Source organism: Danio rerio, chromosome 21, assembly GCF_049306965.1.
Source record: "Danio rerio strain Tuebingen ecotype United States chromosome 21, GRCz12tu, whole genome shotgun sequence".
NCBI lineage: Eukaryota > Metazoa > Chordata > Actinopteri > Cypriniformes > Danionidae > Danio > Danio rerio.
In genome coordinates this window covers 47,342,298-47,356,042 of record NC_133196.1, presented here as the reverse complement: position 1 = coordinate 47,356,042, position 13,745 = coordinate 47,342,298, and the positions used below count along the sequence as shown (strand labels likewise).

The 13,745-nt window shown below is 40.2% G+C and overlaps 1 protein-coding gene across 6 annotated transcripts in view; it reads left to right on the top strand.

Moving 5' to 3' along the window:
- Positions 1-989: 989 nt before the first annotated feature.
- The window catches only part of si:ch73-362m14.4, a 28,288-nt gene continuing 15,532 nt past the window's right edge, over positions 990-13,745 (top strand). For 3 of the 6 annotated variants that reach the window (XR_012396963.1, XR_012396961.1, XM_003200906.6), the window contains exons 1-2: positions 990-1,131; positions 12,111-12,274. Coding sequence is in view for 2 of the 6 variants with exons in the window: in XM_003200906.6 (XP_003200954.1) it covers positions 12,142-12,274 (133 nt within the window). In the remaining 4 variants the exon portion in view is untranslated. Of the gene's footprint in view, positions 1,132-10,631; positions 10,997-12,110; positions 12,275-13,745 lie in introns of those variants that run through there. The other 3 variants (XR_012396964.1, XR_012396962.1, XM_073935537.1) reach the window with 3 other exon arrangements.

The following is a 13,745-nucleotide window of genomic DNA, read 5'->3' as shown; positions in this document are numbered from 1 at the left end:
CATAAAATCAAAGTATCTTTGACCCATACAATGCATATAATTTAGATATTGCCCAAAATACACCTATGCAACATAAGATATAATGCATATATACATATATATATATGCATGCTTTTTTTTTAACCAAACTGTTAGGAGTCTGTCTTCTGTTGTTGCTATTATATACTAGCAGTTATCCTTTTAAATCGCATGTTGTTACGCGATTTATGAGTAGTCTTTGCCTCATCGTTTTTAGTGTTATATACTGCTTAGTGTCGTTTACTGTAGCGGCACGATTAAGACAAATGTGAAATACTGTTTTACAGGGACGAGTTTAGGATTTTCATTTTAGGGTGGATCAGAATCAGTTACTTTTGGAATATATATATATATATATATAAACTAAAAACAATACACTTACAAATGTTTGACTAATATCCAAGGGGTACACTCAATTATTCATCCTCAGAAGTGGTAATACCCAAACGGCTTGTGGAAAAGGTAAGCATACTGAGTATACGTGTGTATATGAAGGACTACACTAATGATATGTACACATATTATAGCAATGTGTGTCCAAAAGATGTGTTATCTTAACAGTATTAACAGTTTGGGTTTCCACAATAACTGTCTCTAAGAAACTGAAGCAAATGCAAAAAAAAGTGTTGCAACTGTCACCACTCTGCCCTATTAGGGACTGACATAATGTTGTATATAACAAAGTATCAGTGACTCTTTAAACAAGAAAGCCCACGTTAAACACTCTATAATGTATTTATTTAATTAGCCCATTACACATGAAGGCCAAAATGTTGTATATTTGTTTATACTTACCCCCTGGATTGTTGATGAGTAGTTTTTATTGTAAAATCTTATATGCTGTTCTTTAAATAAACAAGTGTAAAAAAGCATCCCTTTGATCACACACATCACGTACACATACATAGGGTGGTGGTCTGTGTGTGACTGTGAACGCGCGCGCGTGCGCAGTAGCACCGCCTCTGCAGCGCGCAGCGACCAGCGACGCTTCCCAGGCAACGCAACGCATCAGCACCACCTCCGCGCTTCTCAACGCGATGCAAACGGGGGGAAAGCCCGTGAAAAAACACGTCCGCGTCAAAGAAGACCGACAGGGGACGACTACACTTATCTGTGAGTACTCCGCGTAATTCAATATCGCATGAGATTTTACGCGATAATGCCAGAATGGATAGCATGGATGTAGCGGTGCTGGATCATCTCTGACACGGGCTTCGGAACAAGTATATTGGGTGTGCGATGATTTAATCGCCTTCTCATTAGTGTCTGTCAGCATTTCAGACATTTTCCCGTGTGCACCTGTTATCATTTCGCATGCCAGCACAGTGTTTATAGATGGATGACGTCATGCTGCACGGCGTTATGCGCGAGTGACGTCATCGCAATCAACAGTCAGCCACCGAAAGTCAGAAGCTCTTGCGTAACTCTCATTCAGTGCTGAACGGAGAATTTATAATAGCCAGAAATGAGAGAGAGAAGGAGGGAAATGGGGAGCTGAGAAATGGCTAGAGCTCAGACTGTGTGGTCAGAGAAAAATAATGAGAATTAAAGGTCCTGTGAAATGAAAATAAAGTTTTTTAGATGTTACAGTTTTTCTCAGTGGCTTTGGTGCATTTCTCACAACACTATTTACATTTGCACAACAGTTAATGCAGGGGTGTCAAACTCAATTCCTGGAGGGCCGAAGCCCTGCACAGTTTAGTTCCAACCCTGCTCTAACACATTTATCTGTAGGTTTCAAACAAGCCTGAAGGACTCAATTAGTTTGATCAGGTGTGTTTAATTAGGGTTGGAGCTAAACTGTGCAGAGCTGCGGCCCTTTTGGAACTGAGTTTGACACCTGTGAGTTAATGCATTTCTCTAAACAATTAGTACAAACTGCAAAACCTGGTTGATCACCTGCAGAAGCGTGTCACTTGCTCAAAGTGGAGAGCTCATTCCTCGAAAGCAAGTATTCATGTCAATGAAAGTGTCATCATGATGAAGAGTCCTGACAGCATTGTTTATTTACAAGATAGTCAAGTGGCTTTGTCATGAAGGTCGCTGGTTCAAGCCTCTGCTGGGCCTCTTGGCATTTCTGTGTAGAGTTTGAATGTTCTCCCTGTCTTCCCGTGGGTTTCCTCCGGGTGCTCCGGTTTCCCCCACAAGTCCAAAGACCTGCAATACAGGTGAATTGGGTAAGCTAAAGTTGTCCTTAGTGTATGTGTGTGAATGAGAGTGTATGGGTGTTTCCCAATGATGCTGGAAGGGCATCCGCTGCGTAAAACAGATGCTGGATAAGTTGGCGGTTCATTCCGCTGTGGTGACCCCAGATTAATAAAGGGACTAAGCCGACAAGAAAATGAATGATGAATAAATATTTCCCACATGATCTTTAACAAACCAAGGATGTTTTCACAGTATTTCTTATAAACAAAACTAATTCTTCTGGAGTCGTAATACGTCTTATTTATTATTTTTTACAGTTTGTATTGAATAAAAGCTAGTTTTAATTAAAAAAATAAGTAAATAAGGTCATATTATAAGCCTCCGGATGCTCCAGTTTCCTCCACAAGTCCAAAAAACAAGTGGTATAGGTGAGTTGGGTAGGCTAAATTACTGTAAATTACAGATTACAGTAATAAAGGGACTAAGCCGACAAGAAAATGAAGGAAATTAATGCACATCAATCTGAAATGGTTGCATAATCTATGAAAAGTATCATGCGAATAAATCATCCAATGTTCATCCAAGGTTAACTGGACATCTTGCATGCCGTTGACATGTGACAACACATAAACTGCATTAATCACAGTGTAAAATCACAACGAATTAAATTACCATAGAAAAGAAAACTGATAATGTAAGCACACAGTGTTTTAATGGTAGTTAATCTTGCATATTTACTCTTGCATGCTGTGCCTTTAATTGATTGACCCTGTTGTGCTAATCAACAGGAAAAAGAGGCAGGAGTCGTTTATCAAGATCTACACCTTGGTGTCACTCTAATTACAACTATTATCATTAATTGCTAACATCTAACAGACACTAGTGTGAAACCAATAATCAATGCACTTTATTGTTGTTTTCTGCTTATGGAGTGGCAAAACCCTCCGCACAGTTCTCCGATCCGATCCGTGTTTCCTTTCTAGAATATTCAGAGCGATTAGTGTTTTCTTTTTCCCAATATATTCAGAGCCAATTAATTTCCTTTTTTTCTAGAATATTCAGAGCCAGTTGTGTTTTCATTTGTTTCCTTCTTTCTTGAATATTCAGATCCGATTCGTGTTTCCTTTCTAGAATATACAGACCTGATTAGTGTTTCCTTCTTTCTAGAATATTCAGAGGCAATTGTGTTTTCATCTGTGTTTGCTTCTTTCTAAAATATTCAGAGCCAATTAGTTTCTTTTTTTTCTAGAATATTCAGAGCCGATTCATGTTTTCTTTCTAGAATATTCAGAGCCAATTAGTTTCCTTCTTTCTAGAATATTCAGAGCCGATGCGTGTTTCCTTTCTAGAATATTCAAAGCCGATCCATGTTCCCTTTCTAAAATATTCAGAGCCGATTAGTTTTTTTCTCTTTCTAGAATATGCAAAGCCCATCCATGTTTCTTTCTTTCTAGAACATTCAGAGCCGATTTGTGTTTCCTGTCTAGTATATTCAGAGCAGATTAGTGTTTCCTTCTTTCCAGAATATTCAGACCCAATTAGTGTTTCTGTCTTTCTAGAATATCCAGAGCAGAGTTGTATTTCTGTCTTTTTCTAGAATATTCAGAGCCGATTCGTGTTTACTTTCTAGAATATTCAGAGCCGATTAGTGTTTCTTTCTTTCTAGAATATCCAAAGCAGAGTTGTTTTTCCATCTTTTTCTAGAATATTCAGAGCCAGTTTGTTTCCTTCTATCTAGAATATTCAGAGCGATTAGTGTTTCCTTTTTTCTAATATATTCAGACCTGATTAGTGTTTCCTTCTTCCTAGAATATTCAGAGCTCATTCATGCTTTCTTCTTTCTAGATTATTCAGAGCCAATTAGTGTTTCTTTCTTTCTAGAATATCCAGAAGAGAGTTGTATTTCTGTCTTTTTCTAGAATATTTAGAGCCGATTGTGTTTTCATTTGTGTTTGCTTCTTTCTAGATTATTCAGAGCCGATCCGTGTTTCCTTTCTAGAATATTCAGAGCCGATCCGTGTTTTCTTTTTCCCAATATATTCAGAGCCAATTAATTTCCTTTTTTCTAGAATATTCAGAGCTGATCTGTGTTTCCTTTCTAGAATATTCAGAGCGATTAGTGTTTTCTTTTTCTCAATATATTCAGAGCCAATTCATTTCTTTCTTTCTTGAATATTCAGAGCCGATTCGTGTTTTCATTTGTTTCCTTCTTTCTTGAATATTCAGACCTGATTAGTGTTTCCTCTTTTCTAATATATTCAGACCTGATTAGTGTTTCCTCCTTTGTAGAATATTCAGAGCCGATTGTGTTTTCATCTGTGTTTGTTTCTTTATAGAATATTCAGAGCCGCTCCGTGTTTCCTTTCTAGAATATTCAGAGCCAATTGTGTTTTCATCTGTGTTTGCTTCTTTCTAGAATATTCAAAGCCAATTAGTTTCCTTTTTTTCTAGAATATTCAGAGCCGATTCGTGTTTCTTTCTAGAATATTCAGAGCCAATTAGTTTCCTTCTTTCTAGAATATTCAGAGCCGATTAGTTTTTCTCTCTTTCTAGAATATTCAAAGCCCATCCATGTTTCTTTCTTTCTAGAACATTCAGAGCCGATTCGTGTTTCTTTCTTTTTAGAATATCCAGAGCAGAGTTGTATATCTGTCTTTTTCTAGAATATTCAGAGCCAGTTTGTTTCCTTCTTTCTAGAATATTCAGAGCCGATGAGTGTTTCCTTCTTTCTAGAATATTCAGAACCGTTTAGTGTTTCTCTCTTTCTAGAATATTCAGAGTGGATCCGTGTTTCCTTTCTAGAATATTCAGAACCGTTTAGTGTTTCTCTCTTTCTAGAATATTCAGAGTGGATCCGTGTTTCCTTTCTAGAATATTCAGAGCCGATTAGTTTTTCCTTCTTTCTAGAATATTCAGAGCTGATCCGTGTTTCCTTTCTAGAATATTTAAAGCCGATTAGTGAAAACTGCCACAGCCGAGGCTCAAACCAGCGACTTTCTTGCTTTGAGGTGACAGCGCTACCCACTGCACCACTTATTATTCTATTATTATTATTACCTCCAGTACTATCTTGTGCATCTCACGTCTTCACAGACCACCATGCCTTTATTGCATTTTATTTTCTAATGCACACGTCATTTATGATAGAAGAAAAAAGACTCAGTGGCTTCTTCTACCGCAACAAACTGCATTTCTCTTTTTGATATTTGCCACCAGTTTATTAGCAAATTCCAATTTCATTCTCCTCAACTCATTGGATAGAAACACTGCTCTATTGGCAAATCTTTTATGCAGCATTACTGTTTTGTGCTTAAATCAGTATAACTTTGTGTTCAGCAGAAACTCAAACAGGTTTACAACAAGTGGAGTTTTCGTTTTGGGGTGAACTGTCCCTTTAAGACAGCCGAGGGCATGGGAAAAAACAGATTGATTCACAATCCAGGCTGTAGTGCTGGGAACAGATTACGTAAATGTGATTCTGGTGAAGGAGTCTATAGCATGTCTCTCCATCAGCATAGCTGAGGCGTTGCCATGGTTTTGTCTTGTGAATCAGTCTGCTTTCTCTGACTGTAGAGGCCGGCTGTGTGTTTACACTCAGATCATTCAGCTGTGCAGAGAAATAAGGCTGTTTAGCGAGGATCAGTAGAAAATGCTGCTGTATATATCGGTAGAAGTGAAAAAAATGAGAAGGCACATAAATAATAAAAAATGTTTCTTTCTATTTGATTCTTTACACGTTAAAAAATACCATAGGTATTATTATACAGTAATCCAATAACAAAGTGGTGTAAATACTATTTATATGTATAGTATAATACACTATAGTTGAAAAATATAGTGTAATACTGTAGTAATTATTCATTCATTTTTTATTTTCGGCTTAGTCCCTTTATTAATCTGGGATCACCACAGCGGAATGACCCGCCAACTTATCCAGCATATGTTTTTGCCCTTTTAGCACTTCCTGCTGCAACCCATCTCTGGGAAGCATCCATACACACTCATTCACACTTTTATTTTTAACGACCACAGAGTCGGGACCTCGGTTTAACATCTCATCCGAAAGACGGCGCTCACTGAGCAGTATAGAGTCCCCGTCACTATATTGGGGCATTAGGACCCACACAGACCGAGGGTTGGGCGCCCCCTGCTGGCCTCACTAACACCACTTCTGGCAGCAACCTAGCTTTCCCATGTGGTCTCCCATCCAGGTACTGACGGGCGCAGCCTTGCTTAGCTTCAGTGGGCGATCATGTGAGAGTTGCAGAGAGCTAGCTGTCGGCTAAATACACAACATGTTTTCTTTTCGGTGGTTGGTTGGCATCCACCAATCTCTCAATGCGTCTCCGCTGTAAACTGGAAGATGGGGGCAAGACTGCAGCCAAAAATGTATTAACTCACCATGTAATGGACAAATGCATCATATTGTAACGGTAACGAAGTTAATATATTTTAAAAGTATTGCATTACAGTATTAGTTAGTGTCAAAAGTAATACCGTTGCAGTTATGCATTATAAGTGTCCTAATGCACATGATGCTCACTTGGAAGTAGTACATTTATTGTTTATGTGACCCAAAGTACACTGTATATAATGCAATATTTCACACAATTACTTTATGTTGTCCCAACACAAATCCATTAAGTCAACTTATGCAAATATATGATGTTTTAGCCAAAAATAAAACGCAAACCATTCCAGCTTTAATCCTAATTGTGGAATTTTGGTGACTGTCGCTTTAAATTTAAATAAGATTGTGCTCTTTTCAAAAGAAGGCGGAGCTACAGATGCATGTGTGTCAGTATAGTGGCAGATTCAAAACAAGACTAACGTCCTATGCTAATGAGGGAGAGATAGTCACTAGTGGGCGGGGCTTTCCCCCTTTGATGACACGCACAAAGAGAGAATGTCAATCAAAGTGTTTCTGCAGACTGTTTACATCAAGTGTATTTATAAATAATACAATTAATACATTTTTACCATTAGCAGCTGGAAATATTCCCACACGGCTGCCAAACAACTGTGTTTAAACCCCTTATAAAAGTGATTGTTGCATAATAGGTTCCCTTTAAGCAGATTGAACATAAACCAATGACGTTCTGTGTTGAATTGTGTTGCTTCAGCTCATTTTAAATAAGTAGTTTGAACAAGCAGCAATAAATTGTAGTGTATTAGTGTAGTGTGCTAATAAACATGTGAGGCTAGTTGCTAGGCTAGTCACATCGCTGAAGTAGCATGCGTTTGTTTCATTGAGCGTCACGAGCACGACAGATTGAGCTTCCTCCTTCAGGATGTTTATGTCCACTTGTATATCCTGACCGTGTCAAATTATCACCATTGCAACAGCTGCAGAAAGCGCTCACAGCAGCCTCAGGGAGCACGCTGGCCTATTTTTAATAAATGCAACTCATTCAAGCAATGTTTTCTCATTTTTTTTCTGGCGAAACAGACAGAGGTGAATCTGACAATGCAGCGTGTGTTTGGAGTCGCATTATTGTCTCACTTCAGAGTCACTTTACAAGGTCTAGTATTCAGCCAGGCGTGAGAGAGAGAGGCCTTGATGGTTGTCATGGAGACGGTCGTTGGCTTCAAGGCAAATTGTCTGTGTGAGTGAACCCAGAAGACGTGAAGCTAAATATTAGCGCTGTGCAGATGATAAAACATTCAGGAAATATCCTCAGAGCTTCATTAAGGACAAAACGCTTAATAATACTTGTTAAAATGTGTTTAATAAAAGAATTAAGAGTTTCATTTAGAGTTTAAAGGGCACCTGTTTTACCCTTTTTTCTAAGGTTTAAGAAAATCACATTCTCCAGATTGTGTTAACTCAAAACACCCATCAGATTATTTATTAGACCTTCAGAACTTTCTGCTCTGAACACTATGTAGCTGTATTTGTGGCCTGTTCCTTTAATGCTAGTTCTCCCCACCCAACATTCATACAAGCCTGTCAGAGTGCGCCTCAATCTCCGCCTCGACTCCATCAGATAGACAGCACAGTGACAGACATGAAGCAGATCTCACGTAACATTTGTAAAAAAAAAAAATACTACAGTAATAACTTTCCCAATGATGTATTTGTTGTGGAGTTAATTCAAGACTGTGCAACGATGAGTAACACACAATGTTGTTACAAAGTTCATGCACACACACAGACCCACACACTAGGCTTGGGCGGTATCCAAATTTTGATACCGTCAAACCTCCTCCCTATTTTACCTCGGTATCTGGTATTACCATGCATAATAAAAAAAATTATGACGTAAGGCTCAGGCAGCGTCACCAAACTGTTGGCTTGTGCCTAAACCATTCAGAAACTGAATACTGTATATGCGACCTTAGGTTCGCGGTCAGCTGTTTGTCTTTTTCGTATTAGAGATCTGGGCGGGACGTTCTCTCTCATTCACACACACACACACACACACACGAGGGAGAGACAGCACCAAGCAACGCACAGCACCACTCTCTCTCTCTCATTCACACACACACACACACACACACACACACACACACACACACGAGAGAGAGAGAGACAGCACCAAGCAACGCACAGCACCACTCTCTCTCTCTCATTCACACACACACACACACACACACACACACGAGAGAGACAGCACCAAGCAACGCACAGCACCACTCTCTCTCTCTCATTCACACACACACACACACACACACACACACACACACACAGAGAGAGAGAGCACCAAGCTACACACAGCATTACACTCTCTCTCATTTACACACACACATGTACAGGGAGAACTTGCAAACTCTACACAGAAACGCCAGCTGACCCAGCCGGGACTCAAACCAGTGACCTTCTTGCTGTGATGCGACAGTGCTAACCACTGAGCCACCGTGTCACCATATGTGACTCAACATGGGTTTAAAACAACCCAACATTTAATTTTAACAATGTAAAAGCTTTATGCAGGATAATGAAACATTTATTGGTAGAAGATCACAACAGTGTGTCTTTTCCAGCAAATTCACTGAATGCTTCATGAACTCCATAACAGAGCCGACTGTAACTAGGAAAGACATTAAACACAATTAACTGGCTGTGCTCACAGGGATGCACGATTAAAACTAATGACACAGACATTATAAATAATGACACAGAAATGACTCTCTAAACTTAGCTGAAATCATTAAAGAGCGTTTCCTCGTCTCTATGTCTGTTGTGAGACAAAATTACTCATTTCAATTTCGCAAACCACATAATAAAGCCAGTATTTTGATTTAATATTACACAATGTCTGTGAATATACAGTTGAAGTCAGAATTATTAGCCCCCCTTTGAATTTTCTTTCTTTTTTAAATATTTCCAAAATGTTGTTTAACAGAGCATGGAAACTTTCACAGTATGTCTGATAATATTCTTTCTTCTGGAGAAAGTCTTATTTGGTTTATTTCAGCTAGAATAAAAGCAGTTTTTAAATTTTTTAAAACATTTTAAGGTCAATATTATTAGCCTCTTTAAGCTCTTTTTTGCAATAGTCTGAAATATTATTTACTGTCATCATGGCAAAGATGAAATAAATCAGTTATTAAATGAGTTATTAAAACTATTATGATTACAAATGTGTTGGAAAAAAATCTGCTCTCTGTTAAACATTAAACACAATTTTAAACATTAAAATTAGGGAATAAAATTAAACAGGGGGCCAATAATTCAGGGGGGCTAATAATTCTGACTTCAACTGTATGTAGATATTAGTGCTGGGCAAAATGGAATCGCATCCAAAATAATGGTTTATTTTATACTGATTTTTATTCATTTCATTCAGTTTAGTCACACAGCGGAATGAACCGACAACTATTCCAGCATATGTTTTACCATTATGATGCCCTTTCAGCTGCAACCCAGTACTGGGAAACATCCACACACTTTCACATTGACACAGTTCTTTAATTCCCCTACAGCGCATGTGTTTGGACCAATGAATCTTCATTTTTGTAAACAGTTTGTCTTTTGCAGTAATTTAATGCTGGGCGTGTCATCGTGATTGACAGCTGTGATTGACAGTTTCTCAAAGCAGACCGTCTGAGCTTTCGGCAGGAGACTGAAGTCTTATTATTTGATTTCTGTGATATTTTACCATGACAAAATGAGTTCAGCAGTAAACTATAGCTTCTGGAATAGAGGATCTGGTGGAACACTGTTTATTTGGTAAGGTCAGAGCTTTTTTCAGGCTTCATTAGTTTGCTGATGCACGCATAACCACCCAGATAGCAAAATACACTTGGGCCAGTTCCGGCTAGATTCTCGCCTGCCGGAGAATTACCCCTCGGCCTGACTCCATCTGCTGTACCTACTCTAGTCAATCGGGCCAGATGCGGCTACAAGTCATTAGTCCAAACCAATGACTGTAAAAAATATGGACGACGCGACAGCCCTTTTTCCCATTGAACGCCTTGAGGGCAAAACGCCTGCTTGACGGGCACTGTCGCAAAAGACTGCTGAAATTGGAGCCTTGACATGCGCAGAAGGACTGTCTGATGGAGCCAGAGGAGGAGCCGCGAAAATGAGCAGAGTCGAGCTTCCAATCAAACGCTTTATGTAAAATCAACTACACCCCCCGAACTTCTCAGCATGCGTTTGCTGTCATATCAACACAAATGGATGTAATAACGTTAACAAATATGAGGGTTTTATATATTCATTTGCGCCAGCTCCAGGCCGCAGCGCACAACTTACTCGCGGCGTCGCGGGCTGATTCCGGCTCGCATGCGGCAGCGCCTGCTCGCTCGGCCGCCGCATCTGGCTCGATTGACTCGGACTGGAATCGGGCAGTGAGTCCAGGCATCCGGAGTAGGTCCAGCAGAGGTAACATTAGTCAGTCTGAGCTCTAAGAGATAAGTCTCCGGCAGGCGAGAATCTAGCCGGAACTGTGTTTTGCTATCTGGGTGGCTAGGCGTGTATCAGCAAACTAATAAAGCCCGAAAAAAGCCCTGAACTTAGCGAATAAACAGTGTTCCACCAGGATCATGTATGTCAGAAACTATAGTTTACTGCTGAACTCATTTTGTCATGGTAAAATAACACAGAAATCGAATAATAACATTTCAGTCTACTTCAGTCTCCTGCCGAAGCTCAGACGCCGTGCTTTGAGAAACTGTCAATCACAGCTGTCAATCACGATGACACGCCCAGCATTAAATTACTGCTAAAAACAAACTGTTTACAAAAATGAAGATCTGCACCTATTTCAGCACAATAACCAGTGCCTTAATCGACAAGAACTATCTTTCGGGACATTTTATTGCAAGTGTAATATTTTTTTTTATTTGGGCTCAAGTCTCCTTCATTAACACGGAGGAGGCGGGCTTTATGACTTGTACTGCAGCCAGCCCCCAGGGGGCGATCTAACGGCCGAAACCTTCACTCAAACGTAGGCTTGCGGCACACTTGGTCCAAACACATCCGCTATAGGGGAATTGGAGAACTATGTGTCAAACCGTTTACAAAATTAAAGATCTGCACCTATATCAGCATGATAACCAGTGCCTTAATTGACCAAAACCATCTTTCGGGACATTTTATTGCAAGTGTAATTAATATTTGGGGGGGCTCAAGTCTCCTTCATTAACTCGGAGGAGGAGTACTGCAGCCAGCCCCCAGGGGGCGATCTAACAGCTGAGACCTTCACTCAAAAGCCGGCTTGTGGCATACACTTGGTTTGGACTTGTCGGGGAACACCCGGAGGAAACCTATGGCAAAACAGGGAGAACATGCAAACTCCACACAGAAACGCCAACTCACCTAGCTGGGACTCGAACCAGCGACCTTCTTGATCGTTAACCTGCCCCAGATTTTTATTAAATACAGATTTCTCATTTCTGGGCTGAGCTGTACATTTAAGAAGAGCCTTGTCTTTGCTGCGTGACGAACTTCAGAGAGTGTTTTTTACATCTGAATGTGTGTGTGTTTGTCTCCGCAGGTCAGTGTGTGTACAGTATTTGAGCGCAGTCATGCCTCTGGTTAAGAGGACCATCGAGCCCAAGCACTTGTGCAGAGGAGCGCTGCCCGACGGAGTGACCAACGAGCTGGAGTGTGTCACCAACAGCACACTGGCGGCCATCATCAAACAGCTCGGGGGACTCAGTACGTTCAATTTATTTACATTTACAGCTGCTCATTTAGCATGCGCTCTCATACAGAGAGACTTACTAATGAGGGGTACACCATGCAGTTCGTTAAAGGTGCCGTAGGTGATTGTCTTCAGAAACATGTGTTGTTGTGCTGGTTGAAAGTCCCTCACAGTCCAATAGTAGTGATTAAAGTAAATGATCTAAATGTATTTATATGTATTTTTATATTCTGTATAAGGCATAATACTAAAAAATGTTCATCCAATTAAATATTGTCGGGCCGACATCTTCCATAATTCTGATAAGTAGCTCAAACTGTCCATCAGCAAATGCAGATTTGGGCTTTTGCGCATCTACTGGGGTTGTGTGCTGTCCTGTGCTATCGTGTCGCAGTGGGCACGTTTGCAATTTCAGGAGACGTGGCTTTGAAATACAGTCCCTCCCCTGCCGTCCAAAGCTAATATACTAACCGATTAGCATTTTAGCAGATCACCTACTGCACCTTTAACTCAATTTATCAGTCAAAAATACAGGGTGGGCCATTTATATGGATACACCTGAATAAAATGGGAGTGGTTGGTGATATTAACGTTCTGTTTGTGGCACATTAGTAGATGTGCGAAGGCAAACTTTTCAAAATGGGTGGTGGCCATTTTGATGTCGGCCATCTTGGATCCAACTTTTGTTTTTTCAATAGGAAGAGGGTCATGTGACACATCAAACTTATCGGGAATTTCACAATAAAAACATTGGTGTGCTTGGTTTTAACGTAACATTATTCTTTCATGAGTTATTAACAAGTTTCTGACCACTTATAAAATGTGTTCATTGTGCTGCCCATTGTATTGGATTGTCAATGCAAGCCTCTTCTCCCACTCTTCACACACTGATAGCAACACCACAAGAGAAATGCCAGCACAGTCTTTCAGCATCCATAGCTTTTGGTGCTGCACATCTTGTATCTTGTATCTATACGTTGAAGCATGCATTATTCTGCTGGAAGTAGTCATTAGAAGATGGAGACACTGTGGTCATAAAGGGATGGACATGGTCAGCAACAATACTCAGGTAGGCTGTGGGGATGACATGATGCTCAATTGGTACTAATGGACCAAAAGTGTGTCAAGAAAATCTCCTCCACACCATTACACCACCACCACCAGCCTGAACCACTGATACAAGGCAGGATGGATCCATGCTTTCATGTTGTTAAAGCCAAATTCTGACCCGACTATCCAAATGTGGCAGCAGAAATGGAGACTCATCAGAGCAGGCAGCGTTTTTCCAATCTTCTATTGTGCAGTTTTGGTGAGGCTGTGTGAATTGTAGCCTCAGTTTCCTGTTCTTAGCTGACAGGAGCGGCACCCGGTGTGGTCTTCTGCTGCTGTAGCTCATCCGCCTCAAGGTTGGACGTGTTGTGTGTTCAGAGATGCTCTTCTGCAGAGCTCGGTTGTAACGAGTGCTTATTTGAGTTACTGTTGCCT